General features: G+C 42.5%; 1 protein-coding gene across 1 annotated transcript in view; it reads left to right on the top strand.

The window, feature by feature from the left end:
• CUNH18orf63 (chromosome unknown C18orf63 homolog) overlaps nucleotides 1-23,504 on the top strand; it is a 140,628-nt gene that overhangs the window by 52,501 nt on the left and 64,623 nt on the right. The window contains exons 4-5 of the mRNA XM_088475978.1: nucleotides 5,546-5,657; nucleotides 9,846-9,887. Coding sequence (XP_088332104.1) covers nucleotides 5,546-5,657; nucleotides 9,846-9,887 — 154 coding nt within the window. The remainder of the gene's footprint in view (nucleotides 1-5,545; nucleotides 5,658-9,845; nucleotides 9,888-23,504) is intronic.

Raw genomic sequence — 23,504 nt, 5'->3', positions numbered from 1 at the left:
TTGGTGCTCACTGATTGTCTCACAGAATATTTTTCCCAAAATGATTTCCCCAACACATCTCCCTCAGACCACTTGAAGCTCATAAAGTTACTGTCAGGGTTAAACCTATCAGTATTACAGCTGCCAATTGCAAGTAGGACATTTTGCTTATTAAGCACTTGGAATATCCGTTCCACTCGCCTCTACATCACCAAGGTTTGCTTTGCCCTAATCAAGAGCTCTCAACCATCTGGGGTCACTATAATGTAGTCCTAGCCAGAAGGCTGCTAAGTCCTTTAAGTGGATCCAACAACACTTCTATGAAAAGTCAAACAAGGTGGACTCACTCATGGCCAGGAGACTACGACAGAGACAGCCTCATAATGCCATTCCATGCTTACTACCCACCTCTCATTTCTTGTATTAAATCAGACCTTGAGTACTGGAAGAACCTCTTTATTTTTGGATTGGCTGCATTACCTCAGTTAAAGTGAATATCATCACCTGTTTACTGTACCTCTTTCAAACTTTACCCATATGATTCCCTATACTGATCTTCTTCTTGCTTCAAAGGCTAGAGATGAAATATGTCTTGGTCAAATAAAAAAACTACAGATTAAAGTTTTCATAATTCAGCGTTCCTCTGTGTCTGGTGGCCTGAGCATACCTATATTCTGCAACTACTATAACTCAGCCATATTGGCCTGGTGTGTGCAATTGCATTCCCCACATGGCACCAGCATTTTGATGAATATAGAGAATCTTCTCTGGCTTCTCCTTTGGTGGTCTGCTCACACTCGTTACTCCATCATTCCCTGGCTATGTTTTATCATTGGTACTATGGGCCTGATTCAAAGATGAATGCAATAGCACAGCCGCTTTGTTTTTGCTAAAATATGCAAAAAATATGTATAAAAAGACGCCCACTGCAAGCTTCTGTGAGCTTTTACTGCATCTGAAGACTCAGCATTGTGTACAAATAGGTAACTATGTTAACATCAGACTTCTGAGTAACCCTCAAATTACTCAGTATGTCCAGTAAAATCATGCTACCGGACCCAGTAAAGCTGCGTCCAAGGATGCAGCCACTGGCTTCGGAATGCCCAAAAAATGGGGCCGACACACCCCCTGTTTTCTGGAACGCTGCCTGTCATCGCCCCTAGAAATAGCTTTAAATACCAGTTGCAATTTTAAATCTCCAGCCCCCTGCAATTTCAGTGGTCTTATGACCACTACTACAATTTCAGGAGAGTGCTATAAACCATGGCTATGTGGAGGATGGCGCAGGCACTAAACAGAACCTAGTGGGTGGGGAAGCAAACAGTCAGGAGTTGACAATAACTGCCAGACCCATGTGACATGGATGACGGACCCTGTCTTTATCCCCTTCCCACCCTCTTTTAAGTGTAGGCTCTGAACATTCTGGTGAGGAAATCTTTTGTGTAGTAGGTGTAACAGGAGTAAAGCATGAATATTTTTAGCATTTGCCCAAAACCTCTCCTCTAAACAGTATTACTTCCAGCCGATTAGGAATTGTAAAGAGCCGCAAAAATTCCTTGAATCAAAAATTTGTTTAACGTCAAATTCCTCTTGTTGCTGAACATTAACCAAGAAAGAAGATGACATACAGTAGTAAATGTGAATCTGTTGATGACTGGGCTTTGAGCAATGAAATGTGAACCATGTTTGGGACTCTTAAGGATGGTGGAAGACAATAAGCCACATGGTTAATGACTTGAGAGATCTTAAAAGGTGCAATATAACAAGATGTGTATTTCATGGATAAGCAGAAATTATCTCCAAGACAATGTTTGGGAACCATTTTCCTCTTAGGGTCTGCAAAGGGGATGCAATCGGGAAGCCGGCTGACGTAAGCCCGACAGCCGGCTTCCCGACTGCTTTATCCCGGCGAGCGTTATATGACAGGTGTCTAAATCTAGACGCCTGTCATTTTTCCAAATCCCAATTGAAGGGATGCCGGGCGCCGTGAGCGGACAGCCGCGGGGGGGAGAGGGTTAGGTTTAGGGCTCCCGGGGGGACTTAGGGTTAGGCACCCCCTGGGAGGGTTAGGGTTAGGCTTGGGGGAGGGAGGGCTAAGGTTAGGCACCCCCGAGGGGAGGTTAGGGTTAGGCACCACCCCGGGGGACAGGTTTAGGCAGCGGGGAAGGAGGGGGTTAGGTTTAGGCACTTAGAGGGGGGGTTAGGCTTAGGGGGGGAGGTTAGGGTTAGGGGGGTTAGGTTAGTAAGTACTCACCTACGGATGATCAGGATTTCCAGCGCTGTCGGCCTGCCGCTGCCGGGATCTCTTCATTTGTCTGCCTGCCGCTGCCGGGATTCGAACTCCCAGCCATGCGGCCAGCGGTATTTCGTACCGCTTCCCTGCAAAGAATCTGTATTTATTGGAAGTTTTCAGGAGATTGTTCTTTACTTGATTCCAGAAATGGTGGAAATCCTGGTCAACTCTACTGGCAGCAGATACAGATGAACAACCCAGAACATCGGGAAGAATAGGATAACCATACTGAATAAAGAATGATGAATAGGAAGTTGCTTCACAAAACAAATTATTATGAGCAAATTCTGACCAGAGCAGAAGTTCTACACAGCTGTCTTGTGAATAAGTTGAGAGAAATCCTGAGAAACTTTTCCAAATCTTAATTTTCCTGTTCAGTTTGTCCATTTTACTGTGTTTTGATGATAAGTTGACGAGCATTTTAACTTGATACTAAAGCTTTAGCACAAAGCCCTCCAAAAATGAGAAACAAACTCCACTTTTCGATTGGATGTTATTTTTAGTAGCTAACTATGCAGTCGAAAGATCTCTTTGATGAATCTCTTGGCCAGTTTGGAAGCTAAAGGAAGACTTTTCGGAGATATAAAAACAGACAAATGTGCTGCTTTAGAAAATGTGTTCACAACAAGCCATACAGTATTAAAGCTGTGGCTTAGAGGTAGGTCTGTAATTAAGGGCCTGATTCATTACAGATAGCAACTGCGATCATGCACGCAGTCTCACTGTGAAATTATGCTAATGATTGCTGATGTAATGCCGTCGAAGCCTAACATAAGGACGCCCACTTCACCTTACACACATCCGTAATACATAGCAAGTCTGCAAAACCATCAGTAACATCACGCACACTTGCACACGGTCTGACCTTACTCAGAGATTACTAACCTCATCGCACGCAGTGAAAGCCCAATCTGCGTATGGCATCGCAGTGATTAAGTTATACACACCTCTGTAATGGTGTCCAAACGCACTGACACGTCTGCGTTTCGCCAACCACCCCCCATCACCACTCCCAAACGCTCACTTCCTGTCAATCACTCTGCGATGGGTCTGCGTAGTTACTGCGATCGCAGTCCGATCGCAGAGAGACCTTCGTGCATGCACACTGCGATCATACGCATGCACAGAACGCAACAATCATATGTCTGCATGCGTAATTGCAGTTGCGATTGGTAATGAATCGGGCCCTAAGTCCTTTGACAGATGAGACCAAGGATGTTCCAGTATGTGAAGTGTAAGTAATGGACCCAAAGCAGCTTGACGAGGATTTAAGCAATGGGCGGACTGGAGATAAAGCAGATTATGGTCAGTATAGATCTTAGCCTCTTATAGTATGTTGCCATTCAGTTAAAACAAGCATATAGTTAGCATATCTTTGTATATTTTTTTCTGCAGTTTTGAATTTCCAGGAGAAAACCCCACTGGATGAAAGTTGGCAGCAGGAGATTATTGTGACAGGATTGATCCCACACCCATTATAGAAGCATCTACCTCCGAGTAGAATGAAGCATTAACATTGGGCTGTCACAGAATAGGAGCAGAAATAAAAGCACATTTAAGTTGATGAAACACCTCTATTGCTACAGGGCATCACTCTTTACGTGTTGGATTTGTATGGTCATAGTCATAGATGGATATGGTCATAGCCATAACTGGATAATTTTTTATAAATTGGCTATAATAGTGTTCAAAGATTTTCCTTGTATGTTAGTCAAGGTTAGGAGAGTTTAGTCACAGCCAGGGTAGGCTTAGTAGCCCTATTGTAATAGGATATATGGCAGTGGGAAGTACTAATAGGGTGGTCCGTTCTTATTGTAGAAATCAGATCTGAAGCTCCATTGGTACTATGCAATATCTTAATAGGATGTAAGAAATTCTGCTACAATTAACTGTCGGTAAGAAAGGAGTAGACAAGGACTTGATAGGCAACTTTAACTTAAGAGCCCCATAAAGCTGATTACCCAATCCCTTGATCGGATCGGAAACTACAATCCGCCGGTCGGAAATGCTTATCCATCGGGGGAATCAGTGAAATTCTACGTTAAAAATTCCAGATTTGCTAATCACAATCATAATTTGAGTGTGTTCAACAAATCAGTGAAATTCAAAAGGTTAGATTTCACTGATGCGCCGAACCCGATGTCTGGGGATCGGCAAATTGCCCCAATCAATCATAGATGTATGGGGGCCAGTAGATACAAGGTAAGACAAGATGAAGTTACCATCAGCCTCAGAGTTCATAAAGGCTGCTTGAAAAACTGATCCTTGATATGCATAAAGTGTGACCTCCATGGTGAACATGGCAGATAATTCAATATGGGGAGGTTGAATAATACCTAACATGGGTTCCCCCAGAACCAGTTTGGCTTTCCCATTTCCCTGACATGCAGGACATTTGGAGCAGGAAGAAATGAGGAAGGAGCAGAGAAGACCCATCCTCAGCCTCACTCCCTGAAAGGACATGATAATGTCCAATTATTTGCTGTCATTAAGTTTTAATTTCAGTATATTTACCATCAAAATGTCTATTTATTTGATGGTTCAGTGAAATTTTTTTTTTAACATTCCAAACAATATATTTTGTAAAGGTACACAGAATGTGGTAGACTGGCTTTGTGCAATGTTTCACACAATATATTTCAACAGGCAGAGTAAAGCCAATTCTGACAAACATTTAAATTTTATTTTATTTGTTTTTAAATTTGCCGCTGTAGATATCCTATCCTATTTGAGGTAAGATTACTGTATTTTTAGTTTTGCAATAACAAAACACAAATGAAAAGTATACATTCATTTGAAAAAGTTAATAAGTGCTTTGTCCAAAAGAATGTGATTTAGAACTCAAATACACCTGTCAATTGGTAGTTTATTATTTGAATGGAATGGCAGACGGATTTTGGTCAGTTTGCAAGCCAATGCTTAGTAGTGCGGTTTGTATACTTGTCTATGTAAACTAATCGATAGACAGTTCAGTGTTTAAAAGTAGGTTATTTGGTCGTTTTCCCTTTAGTAAATGGTCGGAATGCAAATTGCCCAAAAAAACAACACTTAATAAATTAATCCTTAAGTCTCATTGTGTGAGAGTAAAGCACATATTAATTGGAATTTAAATAGAGTTGGACTAGAATGACAAACTATGGCATGTTTATACCTTAAGGCATCCTAGAACGTAATGCACTAAACAGAGATTTTGATGTACAATCCTCAATTCTTAATTAGAACAGAATATTACTGTGCAAACTATTGAAAATGTATTTCTTTTCTTTGTCTTAGATGGAGAGTCCAGAAAGCGTTACTCCTGCTAAACTCCAAACTTGTCTGTCTTACACATTAGTTGCACGGCTTGCTCCGCATTGGAATAAGGCTGGACATCTTCTAATTCAAGGTCACATTAATACTGTTCCACTAACAGGGACGTATAATGGTTTGTGGGGGCCCCAGGGCAGCTAAGTTGTGCGGGCCCCTACCAATAAATTTGTCAGTAATATACGCTAATAACGTTATTAAAAAGTATAATGTGTAAGTACTCCGAGCACCACAAATGTGTTAAATCCACTGTAATAGCTACAGACAAGACAATACTCAGGCATCATCCCACTTTCAGGAACAGAGGGGTCATGGACCATGAAAAACCATATAGGATAAGGGTAATAAAAGATGAATCAGGGACTTAAGCTAGGCTCAATTCCACAGTTAACTAAGAAAGCCAAAATCTTTGTAGACAGTTTAAAGAATTGACTGCTGCTTGTAAAGTAAAACAGGAATTAGTTGCACCTGTTTACAGTGATCAAGTTGCAGCTGATGCTTCAGTAGGAAAATAAGCAAAGAAAAAGCAGTTCATAACATATACATCTAATACTATTATACACATGTAGGGTGTGATGATATACTATGACTAGTTTAGGGGTGTATTCAATCACATGGTGTGCTGCATGAGAAAGATATTCTCTGATTCCAGCTGAACAGGAGTTAATTGACCACTTTAGTGTTATCTGACACATAGAGCCATATTCAATTGAATACGGTGTAAAGTTTCCGACAGGCGAAATGACGTCATCGGCGAAAACTTTTCGCCCAGAATGGCATTTTGCCTGTCGGAAACTTTCCGCCGTATTCAATTGCAAAGACTTTTCGCCGGTGTGAAAAGTCTGCGTCTTGTAACCAGCAAAAAAGATTTGCCTCTGTATGGAGGCGGATAAAACTGCAGAATTGGGGGTTTGGGGTGCAAAGTTGCGGGAACACCCCTGCAGCCTTGGGACAGTCCCCCAAAAGTAAACTGCATCAAAAAAAGATAAAAAAAAATATTTTGATGCCTACAAAATGTGCTTTCGTTTTGGGAGCGAAAAAGTTCAAAGTTGGGGGACAAACTTAAAAACTAGCGAAATAGACTCCAGGGGGTCCCCCAAGTATGCCCCAGGTGTTTTTTTTTATTGCAGGTGTATGCTGAAGGTGCGTTTTATAAGTTTTTAAAATCTCACTTTAGCGATTTTTAACCAAGCTTGCACCCATTTCGATGTATCCCAAATTTGGTGAGACTACTTTTTTGTGTCCAAAAAACTGCTAAATTCTATTCTTCACTACTTGTGTAAAGACGCTAAATACTGTAGCAGCAATTGAGAGCATTTAAGCACCCCAAATACCTTCAGTATTAAACACCTAGCCATTATTTTGGGATCACAGCACCATTTCCCAATGTAATGGAAAAGTTAAAATGTAGAAATATACCACATGAGATAAAGCATCTGCAATGCCCCCCTTATTTCCTACTTTATTTATAGAACCAAGCAGCTAGCCTATGTAGGAGAGGAGATAGACAAAAATGGGCACACAAATGTAATATATCTGCAGTGCGCTGCTGTTTAATCTATGCATAACAATGAGCACACTGACATGCTAGTTTTTGCCACTGGTTTACTGAAAACTCTCTTCACAGCCTTACCGTGTAAGGGACTGATTTTGGAATAGAGTAAGATAGAGCAAGTAACTGTGCAACTTGGTAAAACCATGCTGCACTGCAGGAGGGGCAGATGTAAAATGTGCAGAGAAATTTAGATTTGGAAGGGGCGTGTCCAAACTGAAATTTAAATTGCAGTGTAAAAATAAAGATATCCAGCATTTGTGGGCTACAATATATGGAAAAGCAGCCAGAATTTACCCCACATGCGTGTGCATGGAAGGTGTAAAAGATGATCCACTAATAGACCCGTATTCAATTAGAGGCGAAAAGTCAAAGAAGTTTTGCCTGTACGACTTTCCGCCTCCTCCTGTTTCGGAGGCAGAATCTTTCCATGCGCGTCTCCGCTTTTCGCCTAATTCAATGCCAAAACAGGTGAAAACGGAAAGCGGCGAATGCGGAACAGGCGGAAAGTACTGAATTGATTGGGGGAATTACTCTGTACCCCAAAATAAGATGCACTGACACTGGAAATCAGTACAGATGTGTACTATTAGCCCTAATAAAGGTACTTTGTGTCATTAATTTGTGTTAAAAGCTTTATATCTGCTTATTGTAAAAGTGTTGAAAAATGGTAGAAAACAGTATTTTTGGGTGAAAATAAATAGTCCTTTCAAATTTGGGGTACATGAAAATGGGTGCTAGCATATTTTTGTGTTTCCAGAGTTTTCAAAACTTAAAAAACGTGAAAAACCACCCTCATACATGCACCTGCAATCCACTTGGCCCCTCCTTACAGCACCCCAAGAAGTCTATTTCGCTACTTTTTATAGTTGTCTCCCCACTTTTTACTTTTTTGCCCCAAAAATGATGTGTCTTTTTTGGGGTGTTCTGAGGTAATTTTTTTTATTTTGTTGTTGATTTGTCCTTTGGGAGGCTGCCCCAAGGGTTCTTAGTTGTTTCCCCACGTTTGCACCCCAAAATAACAATTTTGCACTTTTTTTCACCTGCTATTCATAGGAGATACTTTTCCGCCTATTACAATGCATTGAGTTTCCGCTTAGGCGAAATCGTTCTTGAATTGAATATGGAGATACCTTGAAAACAGGCGGAAAGTCCGAATCCACGGAAACTTATCTCCAAACGGCACTTTTCGCCTCTAATTGAATCTAGCCCATAGTATGTAATTCAAATAATTGCTTCTACAAACAGAAAAATATTCTGCCTTCTTCCAAGAAACAAAGAAATTCTCCCTAAATGCATATTCTCCACACCTTGGATAACATTTAAATAATATTGTAAAACAAAATCTTGTTTTGTATATGGGTGCTTAACTATATGTACAAATACACTAACTCACATATATACTACCTTTTTATGAGAATGTTATTCAAGAGATATATTATTCTGTTTCTCACATTATTATTATTAACAGTTTCTTATATAGCGCAACATTAACATTAATAGAACAAAACTGAGTACTGTAATAACACACAGACATAGAGGTAGGAAGGCCCTGCTCTCAAGCTTACAATCTATAGGGAAATAGGCACTGACTCGCAAGGATAGGTGCTACATATTTCTTATTGGTCCAGCCACATTGCAGAGGTTCTTGGTGGGCTGTATGATCCAGTCACACAAGAATGTTGGCCAACGGTCAGGAGGATGTGAAAGGGAAGAAAGAAAATGTGTGAGGTTATATTCCGTTGTGAGTGGGGAACCTGCCACTATCAGCAGGTCAGTCGGGATGTAATCAGGAAGCCGGCTGACATTATACCGACAGCCGGCTTCCCGACTGTCATATCCCGGCAAGGGTGAAATGACTGGCGTCTAATTTGTAGACGCCTCTCATTTCACCGACGCCGGGAGACCGGTGCCCGGCATCCCGATTGAAGGGATGCCGGGCGTCGCGAGCGGACAGCCGCGCGGGGGGGAGGGTTAGGTTTAGGGCTTCCGGGGGGGACTTAGGGTTAGGCACCCCCCGGGAGGCAAGGGCTAGGCCAGGGGGAGGGAGGGTTAGAGTTAGGCACCCCCGGGGGGAGGTTAGGGTTAGGCACCCCCCCGGGGGACTTAGTTTTAGGCAGCGGGGAAGGGGGGGGATTAGGGTTAGGCACTTGGGGGGGAGGTTAGGGTTAGGCACCCCTAAGGGAGGGTTAGGGGGGTAGGTTAGGTTAGTTCATACTTACCTGGGGACAATCAGGATTTCCAGCGCTGTCGGGCTGCCGGGATCTCTTCATCTGTCTGACGCTGCCGTTGCCGTGAACCTAACTGCCGGCCATGCGGCCGGAGGTATTACATACCGATTCTGGTCAGTCTATTGGTGGGAGTACAGTTTTTTGAATGCCGTGAGAATCACTAGAAAAAAAGTCTTTGCCTTTTCAAAAGTAGATAGTTTCTGTTACTGACCCAAGGTTAGTAATCTAAAAAAAAAAAGTTGAACTACTTCTTGTTTAAACTAGAGATGTGTGAGTTCAGTTTTATTAGGTTTTATCACCAAATTAGCATAAGTTCAAATTTATCTTATTGTATATCCAAAACACGTGAGAACCCGATAGCTGACATGATGCCGTTTTTTTAGAACATATCCAAGTAAAACCGAACCTCTCATTTCTAGTTTAAACCTATATAAGAGCTAACAAACCTCTCTAAGACAATTTACTATTAATTATAATTTTATAGGAGAAGATTTCTTAGCAAAGTCAGGAAAGCTGGATGCAGTTGGTAAGTAATTAATTTTATACTCTCACAAATAATATGGGATGAATTTCTGTCAGATTGTGCACTCCAGTCTGCTATTAAACAAACTGCTTTCCAAGTGCAGATTTGTCAAAATGTATTGCCCTTAAGAACAAAAAGAGGTTTACTCTCCAGCATGGTGCTTTAGTGTCTGGGGAAAAAGTTAATGCTGGTCTCCACCTCCGATCACCATAAAAAGGGGCCTGACCTAGTGCAAATTTCTAGATGATTGCTAGTATTTCTGTGAGCTTGCTATTGAACACTATGCCATTGAACTGCCTGCTGCAGGCTTTGCACAATGTGGTGAGTATTGCAGAAGGGCGCCACACTGGAGAGGAACCTTTCCTGCTCTGCTGCACTGGCTATTCACTTTTGCTGTTCCTGTCATACTGTATGACAGGCAGGAAGTGGTGCTAATCCCCCAGGTCCCCCCATCTGATCTGTGCACCCTGGCCACAACAGCCTCCTCTCCTATTACTTTTTTAGTGAAACTTATCCTACTTATGTGCTTCTTTATATCATACACAATTAGGACTAGGAAGGAACACTATATAATTTTTTTTACTATATTTCTATCATTTATAATAGTTACTCTATGCAGGCAGGGCCAGTGCTAGGGTGTTCAGCGCCCCCCTGCAAACTATAAATTTGTTCCCTCCTACAAATATGTCTTCTTGACATGTCACTATTAGAATTAGGGAGACTATACTTTTTAGAATATATTTATAAATTAATAATAGTTACTACATGTTAATCACCATTCATTGAATCTTTAAGGTCAAATGTGCAGGCAATTAGTGCAAACATTAAATCATTTATAATCAAAATGGAGTATAGGCATATGCAAATCATTTTATCTATATTCCATTCTGATTGTAAATGATGCAATATTTGCACTAAAGCTGGCCACACACTAGACCAACTTACATCCAACCAGCCAACTAGTTGATTGGTTGTAATGAAAATCTGGTAAGGAATGAAAGCAAATGACAATCAGCAATTTGCTCCCAAACGCCAGAAAATGGACAAAACTGTTGTTTGAACAAATTGTGTAGATCAAACATTTAACAAACTTGTCTAACGACCATTTTCATCTGTTTTCTGGCATTTAGGAGCAAATTGCTGATCATCAGTTACTCCCATACGTCACCAGATTTTCATTCCAACCAATCAACAAGTTGGCTGGTTGGATGTAAGTTGGTCTAGTGTGTGGCCAGCTTAAGTACCTACGCAGTTGATACTTCCTTTCTCAGTCTAGCTGACGGAACAGGATAGTCGGCGCCAGATTGACATGCTTCCTGTTTTGGTGAATGGTCCTTATTTCCACCCCTTCAAACACTGCAGCATTTTTATCATGCTGTGGCTAAGGGGGAACTGTGAACGATTGCGCATGACTTGTTCTGCACATATGCAGACCCCTCAAAAATGTCCATGTTTGCGTACATCCCTGAATCAGGCCACAGTACAGTACAAGGGGGAACAGAGAATGGTATAGAACACATACATTTTTTACTTACTCTAACCTACTCTTTCACGGTGCTCTGGGCAAAGCTTCAGCCAACCGCCCATCTTACCCTCAATGCCCACTTCCCAGCCCCAAACTAAAAATAATCTTACTTCTTCCTGGCTGACTAGAAAATGCGGCAGTCCAGATGCAGAATGGGACAAACACAGATTTGTATGCACACATGTTTATTATTCTTTTCCTACAGGCCAGTGGTAGCAGGGGGGGCCCAATTCTACTTGCCATTGGGCCGGGCATTCTCTCATTTTGTACACATGCTGACAGACAAGATAGTTCCAACTGTCTGAGCTATCTTACCTATCACAGCCATCTCTTTTTTTTTTCCAACAATTTGTTTTACATGTAAAAAATTGGAATGGAGAATTGTAGTGTGATGGGGTGTGAAAATGGCGTTTGCCTATAATGGACCTAATTCTGAGTCAGACGGATCTTTGTGCATATGGCGAGTGTTTGCATACAGTGCAGATCTGAAACCCAAAGTATTAGGGATTTGCCCGACAAGAGGTGACCTGGACGAAGGTGAGAAGACCCATATTTTTGTCCAAATACATGCTAACAACCTCTTATATGATATTCAATTGTAATATATATTTACATTTTGAGTGGTAATGATTGCATAGTGCGGTCCTATTCTGATTTGGCAGGGACTTAGCTGCTCCTGTCTTTCCGTGAAATGTTGGTGTTTCGGTGCGGTAGCAATATGAGTGCACAGAACTGCCCTAACATGTGACTTGTCGTGGGCATGTTTCAAAAGCTCCTTGCAAATCTAATACCCCTTTTACACTGACTGAAAAATCCCGGGTTGATGCATGTAAACGCGCATTAATCGGCATTTTAGTCAGTGTAAACGTATCAACCCGGGTCCAGTGACCTAGGGATCCAACCCGGCTAGCTTGCAGGGATGAGCACAGGTCATTCCCGTGTCACCCTGCAATGTAAACGGCGCAATCCAGGTCACGATGACCCGGGTCGCGCCGCATGCCACCCGATTGGCCGGCTTCAGTGACGCTTGGACATCATCTCCAAGCGTCCACTGCCTGGCCGACCAGAACGGAGCAGCACACCCCACCCGCCCTCCGGACCACTGCGGAGTAAGATGAGAGGGTCACGGAAGGAAGGGGGAGAAGCTCTGCTCACCTGCACCGGAGAGCCGTGCCAGTGCTGACCCGGGTCCGGTGTGAGCGGTGTCAGCGCCGCGGTGTAAAAGGGGCTCTGATCCGGGTTGGAGCCGAGTTCCAAATCCTGGGTCAAACCCGGGACTTTGGTTTAAAAGGGGTATAAGTTGTGTGTACGGGATAGGGAAGCCTGTTTCTGTTGGATCTCTTGCACCTAGAACTAATGGAAGTGCAGATACTATATAGATGGTTGCCGTGGCTGGCATAAAATCAATGGTAAGCATGGCTTCTCACTTGCAGACGCACAAATCCCTGCATTAGGTCCCATGGAATCTTGTATTAGCATAAAGTAGTAAATCAGGCTGCCGCAACTACAGCCACTTTGCGTGCTGCTCAGAATCAGCACTAATTAGTTTGGTGTTTAATAACCCTGCAGCTATTTATACAAATTGTTGCTTGATAAATTTACTCCATGTTGACTTTAACCCATTTGATGCTGAGAATGAGGCAAACACTGTTGCTCTGACCTTTTAGAAGGTAGGGCTTAATGATGTCATTGCATCAGAGCCACAGTGATGTAATTAAGCCTCACCTATTCCAGAATAAACATTTTAGATCTTTTTAAACGCCAGGAACAAGAAGGCCCCATGCTGGCGCCCACAGACTCGGGGATACCCTTGTTTGAAAGAGGCATGCACAATTTACTAAAGATCAAAATGTCTATCCACCGAAGGACTTGCGAATGAAGCCCATAATGACATAAAGTATAAATAACTGATTAAACAGAAGCTCAAACAAGATCCACTACACAGTCCTCTTAAAAGTTCCACCTCATATCAATTCTCTATGCAGTAGCAGCCAAATTAGTGAATTAGGGAATGGAACTCTGCATAATAGCTCATACTGTACTGTACAGTATGGTCTTTTAAATACGGTCCTCGCAGATCCTAATAATACCAGTAGCCGGATTGGATACCGGAGGCCGCGGCGGAGGAGAGTGGTGAAAGACAGCGGGGAATAGAGAGGGGGGGCAGACGCAGTAAGGAAATACTTACGGAAATCCATGGGGAAAAGTAACACTTTTCCGAAAAGTTGATTCCGCAAAAAGAGCAGCTTTTCGGAAGTGATACCTTTGTTAGGGAGGCATGATTAATGTCTCAAAAAGATTTTTTAAACTCGCAGCGAATATCACAAGGGATATTTATGTCATGATGAATAGGCCCCTTGAAATTAAACAATTGTTTCTCACATAAATGAAGTAGGAACGGTAAAAAAAAGAGAAAAACTGAAAATTTTGTATCAGTAAACAGGACTTACATCAATCTCTACAGGGTATGAAATAAAGTATATCGGTGTGATATATCTTTAACGGTTTAGGCAATTGCCACTAGGATTACAACACCAGAAATGACAGTTGCCACTAGGAATTACACAGATTTTATATACAAACTATGCTTTTTCATTAGTTAAGGTTTGTTAGCTAATGGACGAAAGAGACAGAACCTTGTCCCAACAATATCAATGAATGGACACCTGGGCAATTAACTGATAATAACATCTGTGTAACTCCTGGTGGCAAAGGATGCAGAGCAGTTAAAGGTTGATGTACAAAAAATCCCAAAGTTGTTCTAACTTCTGCTGGTTACAAAACTCCTGTCTGCATAAAAGCAGTGTACGTATTTGCGGCTGAGATGCCCTCAACTCTGGATCGCCCTTAGTTGCTATTAGTTGTGTGTGCTTAGCACAGATGCATGCACAGTGCACAAAAATCACAAGATCCATCTGTAGATGGACTTGCTTGTAACTCTGAATCAGCCATCTTTTTATGGACGTATATTGTGACTTTTAGAATCCAGTGCATGCGCAATAATGAAGGAACAGACTTTTGCGTATCTTCATCTCAGTCAGATGGATCTTTGCCGGATCTCACTTTACATGAAATGTGCGTTCAAGGATGGCAATTGCACGAAACAGTTCTGTCTTGTGGGAGTGTCGTGGACGTGTACCTAGAGTTCTGTACTATCCTGAATTGTGTGTACGGAGAAGAGAAGCCTGTTTCAGAGGCATCTCTAGCATGGAGCTGGTGCAAGTGCGACAGTTGCGCATGTAGACAGAAAAACAGTGGGCGAAATGACTTCCTGCTTAAAGCCACTCCGATTCTTGTATTAGCCATATGAACCTCGCATTAGTATAAAGTAGTAAATCAGGCTTCCGTGGCATCACGCAAACATAGCCACTTTGCATCCGACTCTGAATCGGCTCCAATATGTCTTTTGAATATTTTCAACTTTGAAACTACATTTTTCTAATTTAATATTTTTAACATTTTATTGCTTGACCCATTTAAACCCTAAATATTCCTTTTATCTGAAGCAAACACATTCACACGGCATTTTAGTCGCTAGGGTGCCCTGGAGGGGGGGACTCCTTTATGGGGGGGTCCCGAACTCCCCAGGGATTCCCGGCCTGGGCTGACTAGCGGTCAAGGGTAATGCTTTGGCCCGGGGACCCGGGGAAAGGGTTTCCCTGGCTGTGGCATTACTCCCCCGCTAGAAATAGCCAGGTGCTGGTTATGGAAATTACAGGGGAACCCTACACATTTTTTCCCCTGTATTTCCAGAACCAGGTCCGGCTCAGAGCCCAGTGCTGGTTGCGCTAAATACAGGGGACCCCTACATCTTTTGTCCCCTGTATTTACACAACCAGGACTGGCTATGAAAAGTCCGGGGCTGGTTGTGCTTTTAAGGGGGGACCCCACGTATTTTTTTTTTAAACTTAACACTTAACAAGCATTTTACACTACGGTGCATGCATGCATCTCACTGATGTATGCATGCATCTTTGTCAAATAGAACTGCTCATGCTAAAATCGAAAGCATGAAGCAGTTTTATTAATTTGGGGATTTGAAGTTCAATTTTGAGTTCGTTTTACATTCGATTTGCAAATCGAATGTTAGTAAATTAAGCTATCCTATATTCGAGTATGGGAAAACATTGATGTTTTGCCTATATTTGATTTAGAGTGAAAATTAATTTTCAGTTCGATTTGACATTCGATTTTGGCTTTAGTAAATCCATATCAAAATGAAACCAAAATCGAATGGAAAATCGAACAGAATCCAAAATCGAACTTTAATAAATATACTCCCTGGTGTAAGTTACAATGTAGATTACGCTTACTTCCTACCCTTTTCTATGGCTGCACTACGGGCATTTCTGGGTGTGTTAGTTGCAATATGATCTGGTTTAAGGTCTCCCTCCTATTTCTTCTCCTGTGGTCTATAAGTAATACTCAATCTCCCTCACAGAAACGCATAGGCCTGGAACTGGTCTCGTGATATCTCCCCCAAACCAGATATCCCCTCCATTCCTCAAGTAACCTCTATTTGCGATCTTTGAAACCTTTTATGATGGTAACTGACCGAGGTATTGTGTGTCCCAACTTGCTGTGTGACTCTTATGACTGCATGATGAGATCCACTTTAAGTCAGGCACTTCTTAAAAAAAAGTGGGTTATTTTGGGGGGTGATCAGGAAATGAGTATGGCTTCTTGGATTGATACAGTTGACACTGCTCAGTGCTGTTTGGTCCTGGATGGATACAACTACTGCACTACTGTGAATTGATAAGGTATAACGAGACATATTTGTGGCCTCAACAGAATGCCAGGTAATCCAATCCAGGTAAGTATGTAGATTTTTTCCTGGCCAAAGTGCCTACTGATTGATGAAAGGCTTCCACTATTTTGAACAGTTCTGAAGTTGACACTATCAGTTGTCTTCTGCAACTTCCACCCACTTGTTGATGTAATTTAAAGCAATCTCATTGTTTTATAATATTACAAAATGTAGGGTACAGTTCTCTATCCTTCAAGTGGGACTCTTCCCCTCTGCCTCTATATGCATCTGTCTCATATAGAGACTTCCACTCCTCAGAGTGGATCTTTGAAACGACTTTAACTATTTGGAGTTGGCTTTTTTTCTTTCTCAAAATCTTATGTGTAATCTGTACAATAGATATCTATGTAGTTTTGGACTCACAAATTTCCAGTCCCTGTCTTTGCTGTTCATCCATACCTTTTTAATGGTCAGATGGATATATAGACGAGGCATCTACATTTACATGATTTGTACCTGAATGACATCAGGTTGTTACCAATTATGATTGCCTATGCCTCCTAATGTTAAAGACTACAACAGTATTGGGTGTAGGGATGGGTCTCCCCCTATGCTTCTGTAATCTTCCTTTTACAGAGACTGACAACCCCTCTTCGTCCCCTTCTTTTCACTGCAGTTACATGGTAATTTCAGCAAACACTTAAATTGCACATCTATAAACAATGTAGTTTACCTAATTAATTTAGGACATTAATCTTTTGATTTCACAGATCTCTTAACAGTTCAGCTTTCATTTAGGCATGTACATAGAATGGATCTCCAAATCCTGCAACACAGAACCAAAATGTTGTTGGGCACAGTGTTTATCTGGGAGCCAATGCTGTGAATGAATCGACATGAGATCAGTTAGTTTCATCAATAGCAAGCACTGTCTTAGAGAGAAGTACCCTGCCTGCAGCACCAGACTCTTATATATAAAATTCATTGGTCTGTTTGTTTGCCTGTCCAGTTATGCATTCGAACACGATTGGGATGAAACCAATGCGATATGGTCCAGATGGATCCTTAGCAGGTTTTAGGGGGTTAGGGTCCCGGTCGGACCTTCCATTTGTGTATGCTGGACAGAATTTTGATTACAGTGTAAATTTAAGTTAACAGTCTCCTTTATATTCAGGATGTGAGACAACTTTCATACTTTGCGATCCCTAGCACTGCGTTAACATACATATGCTGCAAGTTAATACACCTAGTGCGGCATTGATTGCCCTTTCCACAAGATATACAAACATTTTGAATGCTAAGCTCTTCCCACAGTGCTAGCTTGGTTCACAGGTGTTAATCCCATCTCTCTTCTCTGAGTTCTTCCTTCCCTACATAAGTCCAGTTGCGCTGATTGACTTGTAATGACAGCAACTCCACCATGCTCTCCGCTAGCAGCAAGGAAACAGATTTCTCCTAGAAAAGCATGGCGAGTCACAAGCTTTGCCACAATATATATATATATATATATATATATTTATGCATAAATACCTACAGTAGAAACATGATTTGTGGAATTGCATTAACTGTGGTGTAGATTAACAAGATAACTAAAATATATATTTTACGAAGGGGGCGTGGCTTGGCACAGTATGGAGTAACAGCGTGTTGCTGTAGCTCCCGTGGGGATCCGTCTATCCATCCTGATCCCCTGGTGTTCTAGGGTCGGCACCTTACCTGCAGGTACAGGAGTCCCTTCTGAAACCTCCGTTATCCTTAGCGGGCGAGTTTGGCACCTTGCTGTCTCTGTTTTGTGGCGAAGTGTGCTGGTGCCTGCTGTGGCGTCTGCATCTCTCCTAGATGTGGATGCTCCCGCTCTGTGAGGGCTGCTGGTGTGTCGCTGGGCTCTCCCTCTCTTGTTGCTACACATCGTCCGGAGCCCACTTAACCTCCTGACGCCGGTGCTGGTTGTGCCTGTTGCCCGCTGGGTCTTTGGTCCGGTAAGCTCCTCTGTGGATGCCATATTGGGCGGCTCCTGGAATCTTCAATGTTATAATCCTCCATCACAGTTCTCCTGGGTAGCGCTGTTCTGGCTGCCGTTATCTGTCTACAGTGCTCTGTTCACGTATAGTGACCTAATCAGCTGGAGATTGATTGTGGTATGCAGTCGGGAAGCCGGAGGACCTAAACCCTACAGCCAGCTTCCCGACTACTTTATCCTGGCGATGGTCAAATGACAGGCGTCTAAATCTAGGCGCCTGTCATTTTACCGACGCCGGGAGACTGGTGCCCGGCATCCCAATCGAAGTGATGCCGAATGCGGACAGCCGAGGGGAGGGGGGAGGTGGGTTAGGTTTAGGGCTCCCGTGGGGGATTTAGGGTTAGGCACCCCCCCCTGGGAGGGTTAGGCTAGGGGGAGGGAGGGTTGGGTTAGGCACCCCCGGGGGGATTTAGGATTAGGCACCCCCCCGGGGGACTTAGGTCTAGGCAGCGGGGAGGGGGGGTTAGGGTTAGGCACTTGGGGGGGAGGTTAGGGTTAGGCACCCCTAAGGAGAGTTATGGTTAGGGGGTTAGATTAGGTTAGTTTATACTTACCTTAGCGACGATCAGGATTTCCAGAGCTGTTGGGCTTCCGCTGCCGGGAACTCTGCTTTTGTCGGCCAGGCGCTGCCAGGAATCCTTTTATACTGTGATGTGTTGTGCACAATATATAATGTTTTACTTTTACTACCCCTAATGATGCGGAGGTCTGGTTGGAGAGGTAGCCCCGTCCTCCTAGTTGAAAATCTTTTATGCCTCAAAATTCTTTGATTTCTTTACTTTAGGTGTTTGCCCGTTATGCTGCTACAGAACAATGTAGCAATTTACACAAGTCTTATCTATTTTTTTTTACTATTTGGTATTCTAGTAGGATATTTTTTATATTTGATTACTATGGTATGTTAGCCTATATAATACTGGATTGCATATAATGTATAATATTCTAAATCAGTCTACATCCCTTGTTTTTTGGATGTCAGTTTTATAAATGTTTGTTCCACCAGGGGACTGGTTCTAATTACTTTTGAGGGAGCTTCCTGCTGGATATAGTTGTAGGAATATATTTTCTAAACCCTCAGTACTGTGGGGGTCATTCAGACCTGCTCGCGAGCGCAGGACGCTCGCAAGCGGGTCGATGTTACCCCAATGTGCATGCGCACGACAGAGGGAGCTCCGTCGTGCGCATGCACGAGACCCGGACAGCGACAGCCAAGCTGTCGCTCCGGGTCTCGCACCAAAGGGGGTGTGCTGTCGATGGTGACTGACAGCACGCCCCCTTTGGTGGGCGTCCCGGGGAACGCCTACCTTCTGGGTACGGCCCCACTGACATCACTAGTGATGTCAGTGGGAGTCCTTTTTTGGCTCTGATAGAGCCAAAATCACTCCAGGGCTTGCTGTCACAGAGACCCTACCGCAGGGTCTCGTCGCAAGCCCGATGGTCGCGATGGTCTTGACCATCACGACCATCTTTTTGGCCGCTCGCATAAGCTGTGGGTGGTTACCCACAGCTATGCGAGCGGCCAGGAGGCCGCTCCATTTTTAGGTAGGAGGGCACTGATTCAGAGCGAGCGCTCTGGTCAGAGCGTCCGGCTCTGAATCAGGCCCTCTGTGCTCTATGTAGAGTTTAGATTGAACTATTAGTTTGTTTATCTTAGATCATTAGGGGTTTGGATGAGGGCATGGGGAATAGGTATACCTCTGGTTTTGTAGGTCATACATGGTGGGTTAGGGATGGGCTCATTTGTTTGCTCTGTTTTTGTTTTTTCTTTTTGTCATCAGTGTCTATGTATTTTAATTTTTATTGTTTTCTGTGGTATAGTATGCTATTTGTGCTCGGTGTGTCTGCCTGGGCCCACATTGGGTCATCTCGCTGTCTCTTCCCCTCTGTTTATTATTTTCATTATTATTATATCCTCCATTTGATGCCGTTCCTAAGTTCCAGTGATTGCTGCTGTTGGTGCACTTCATCTCCTTGGTTGGAACGTTCGGCGTCTAAGTGATAGAATTAAACGTTCACTGGTTATATCCCAAGTTAAGAAGTGTCATGCGGAAATTATATGTCTGTCAGAAACCCACTTATATGGCAGTAAAGTTTTGGCACTTAAAAACCCTGGATAGGGCATATGTTTCACTCCACGTTCTCACATAATGCAAGGAGGGTCAGGGTCTTTGCAATTTCATTTGGAATCTAGTTTAGTTGATAAACATGGCAGGTTTGTTGTTCTCAGGGCCACTATTAATCGTGTTCTCTTTCATATACTGGCTGTATATATTCCTCCTCCATACAATAATGAGGTTCTCCGACAGGCTGCTTTATTTATTGCCCAGTCCCCTGGTACCCCTGTGGGAATCGGTATGAAATCTGTGGGCTGTGCTCTGCAGGCTTGCCTTTGGTCCCCGCTTCATTCACTGGATTTGGCTCCTATATTCTTCTCCGGCAATCTGATCATCAGTAAATGGGCATATGTCAGCATAATTTCCTTTAGCGAGGGGGACTTGTCAGGGCTGTCCACTCTCTCCTGCCCTTTTTGCCATAGCTATTGAGCCACTGGCTTGTTTATTACGTGCAGACCCTGATGTTAGAGGTATTAAAATTGGTGTAGCTGAGGATATTGTGGCCCTATACGCCGACGATATGCTTTCGTTTTTTACAAGATTCAGAGGATTCATTGGAGTTGGTGTTGCGCATTACTAATATGTTTGCTGTTTTCTCAGGGCTGCTTATAAACTGGGATAAGTCCAGTACATTCCCCATTTCAGGCCATATCCCGGAACAAGGGCAGTTGTCTTGCCCCCCCCCCCCCCCCCAGTGGACCATAAGATTTAAATATCTGGGTGTGTGGATTACGCCACTGGCTTTGGATTGTATTTCACAAAATATTGATCCTATAACAGCTAAATTTAAAGCGAAGGTACGTTTGGAAAAAAATACCTCTGTCAGTTGTAGGACGAATAAACCTATTTAAAATGTCTGTCCAATCCAAGTATCTATATATTCTGCAACATTCTCCAGTTTATGTTCCAAAGAGGGTGTTTTCTACTATCGATAGTGTACTTTCTTCTTTTATATGGGGTCATGGATCTGCTAGAGTATTCATTAAGGCCCTTTATAGATCTAGAGCTTCTGGGGGACTGGCTCTTCCCAATCTTCGGTTATACTACATAGCTGCTCAGTTAGTCCACTTGGCCGATTGGGTATCTGGGTCCGCTAGTCCAACGTTACTGGGCTTCCTACCTGAATGGGGGGGATCTTTTCTTACCCCTTTATTCTTTTTACTGTCTGGTATACCTGCCTCTGGGCTACCCCCTTTACTTTGTCAGGCTCTGTTAATCTGGCGCTATGCTCATACCATTTTGACTGGTCTGATACTGATACTGTTTCCCCTCTTTGGTTTAATAGGTCATATTAAGAACTACTTAAATTATCAGCGGATAATATATGGCTTCTGAAAGGTGTTAGGACTATAGGCCAAGTGTAATAGGGTGCAAACTTTAAGTCTTTCAACAGCTACAAATTGACTTTGATATTCCTAATACAGCTCTTTTTCGCTACTTGCAACTAAGACATGCTATACACACACAATTTGACTGTGTTTCTCCTGTGTTCTCCCCGTCTCCTGTTAAGTCCTTGGTTTCCAGTTTGGGTTCTAGGGGCAGGGTGTCCTCTATGCAGTTCTCAATGATAGAATTTCTCCAGAATTGCTTATTCCCCTTAGGCTAAAATGGGAAACAGACTTGGGCCCACTCTGTGACGAATATTGGTCTCAAATATTAGGTTCTATTAAATATACTACACCCTGTGTTAGGTATCAACAGGTAAATTTTTATGTCCTGCATAGGGTATACTGTACACCTGTTCTTCTGCACCGTGCTGAACTTAGGGAGGATTCCACCTGTCCTAGATGTTCATATATTTTGGGAGCGTGTCTGGAGAAACATCCTGACCACGGACCCCTCTTTACCAAGCTTTAGCCCTGAAGTTTGTCTGTTTGGACTCAATCTGGAGGAAACACACTCCCTAGTATAGTACTGCTATGTTATGTGTCTTTCTACACTGGCCAAGGTAATTGTAGCTCGTAGGTGGTTTACGTCTGACCCTCCTAATGTGCTTAACTGGAGAATCTTAGTCAATGATGTGATTAGACACGAAAAACATATGTTCAATTCTCGTAATGCTATATCTAAGTTTCATGACAAATGGGATAGGTGGTGCCACTCATGGGCAGAGATACTGGTGACGTTACGACTGTATAACTATTTTTTTCCCTTTTTCAGTCCTGGATGGGGTGTGTCTGTCTGGTCTCAGCTGGAGTCGACCGACTTTTCCAAATATATATTATCTCCCTTGATATAATGGCGTATCTATGCTACTTAATTACTGATATATAGTATGTATTATATATTGAGCCGATTTTTTGATATCTGCTTTGTTGATTTTGTATCTCGCCTGATTAACAGATATTTCTATTTTTTTTTACCTACTTGTATTTTATGTATAATCTGTCATGTATGATACTGATGACATTGTTCTGTTTCATTTTATATATATTGTTTGTATGTATGTAATTTCGGAAGCTGTTTTCCAATAAAAAAATACTTGATTCAAAAAAATATATATATATTTTACAAATTCTCCCTGTTACTTTAGTATGTAAATACTGTACAGTAGGCTGTGCATGTTCCAGACTTTATTGGAGTTCAAGCAATTCGAGTCCAGTGAATGAACTGAAATAGTATGAAGGGAAGTGGTTAACAGCTAGGGGTTAAAAAAAAAAGTTTAGGTTAGAAAAAACTGAAAAATAATGTTGCGTGATGATATGGGGCTCTTTTGCTGGATCCCGGGTCGAAGACTTGCACAGAGTGACTGGCACCTTGAAGCACCATGCTATCTCTTTTCAAGAGTTCATCATACAGCAAGATAATGACCCAAAGCAAACTTCCAGACCTACAAGACAGTAGGCGTCAAATCATGGAATGGCCAGCACATTCTCCGGAGCCCAATTAACTTGTTTGGGATGAAATGGAGAGTAGGGTAAAAGCAAAGCAACCTACAAGTGCAACACATTTGTGTGACTTCTGCAACAGTGTTGGGAAGAACTTCCCGTACAATATTTGATTTCCACTGTAGAAACAATTCCATGAGTGTGCTCGGATGGTTATATCTGCAAAATTTAGATTAAACTTTGTTAAACAATATGATTCTATGATTTCTTTTATATCTCCCATTGTTTATTTGTTCTATGCATATATTTTAGAGTACATTGAAATATTAAACCGCATACAATTCAATAAAAGCTAGAAAAATGGGGGTGTTTTAAAACTTTTG

Source organism: Taudactylus pleione, unplaced genomic scaffold, assembly GCF_031769625.1.
Source record: "Taudactylus pleione unplaced genomic scaffold, aTauple2 ptg000179l, whole genome shotgun sequence".
NCBI classification, from domain to species: domain Eukaryota; kingdom Metazoa; phylum Chordata; class Amphibia; order Anura; family Myobatrachidae; genus Taudactylus; species Taudactylus pleione.
Note: the sequence above shows the minus strand (reverse complement) of the source record. Positions and strands in the feature narration are given on the sequence as shown.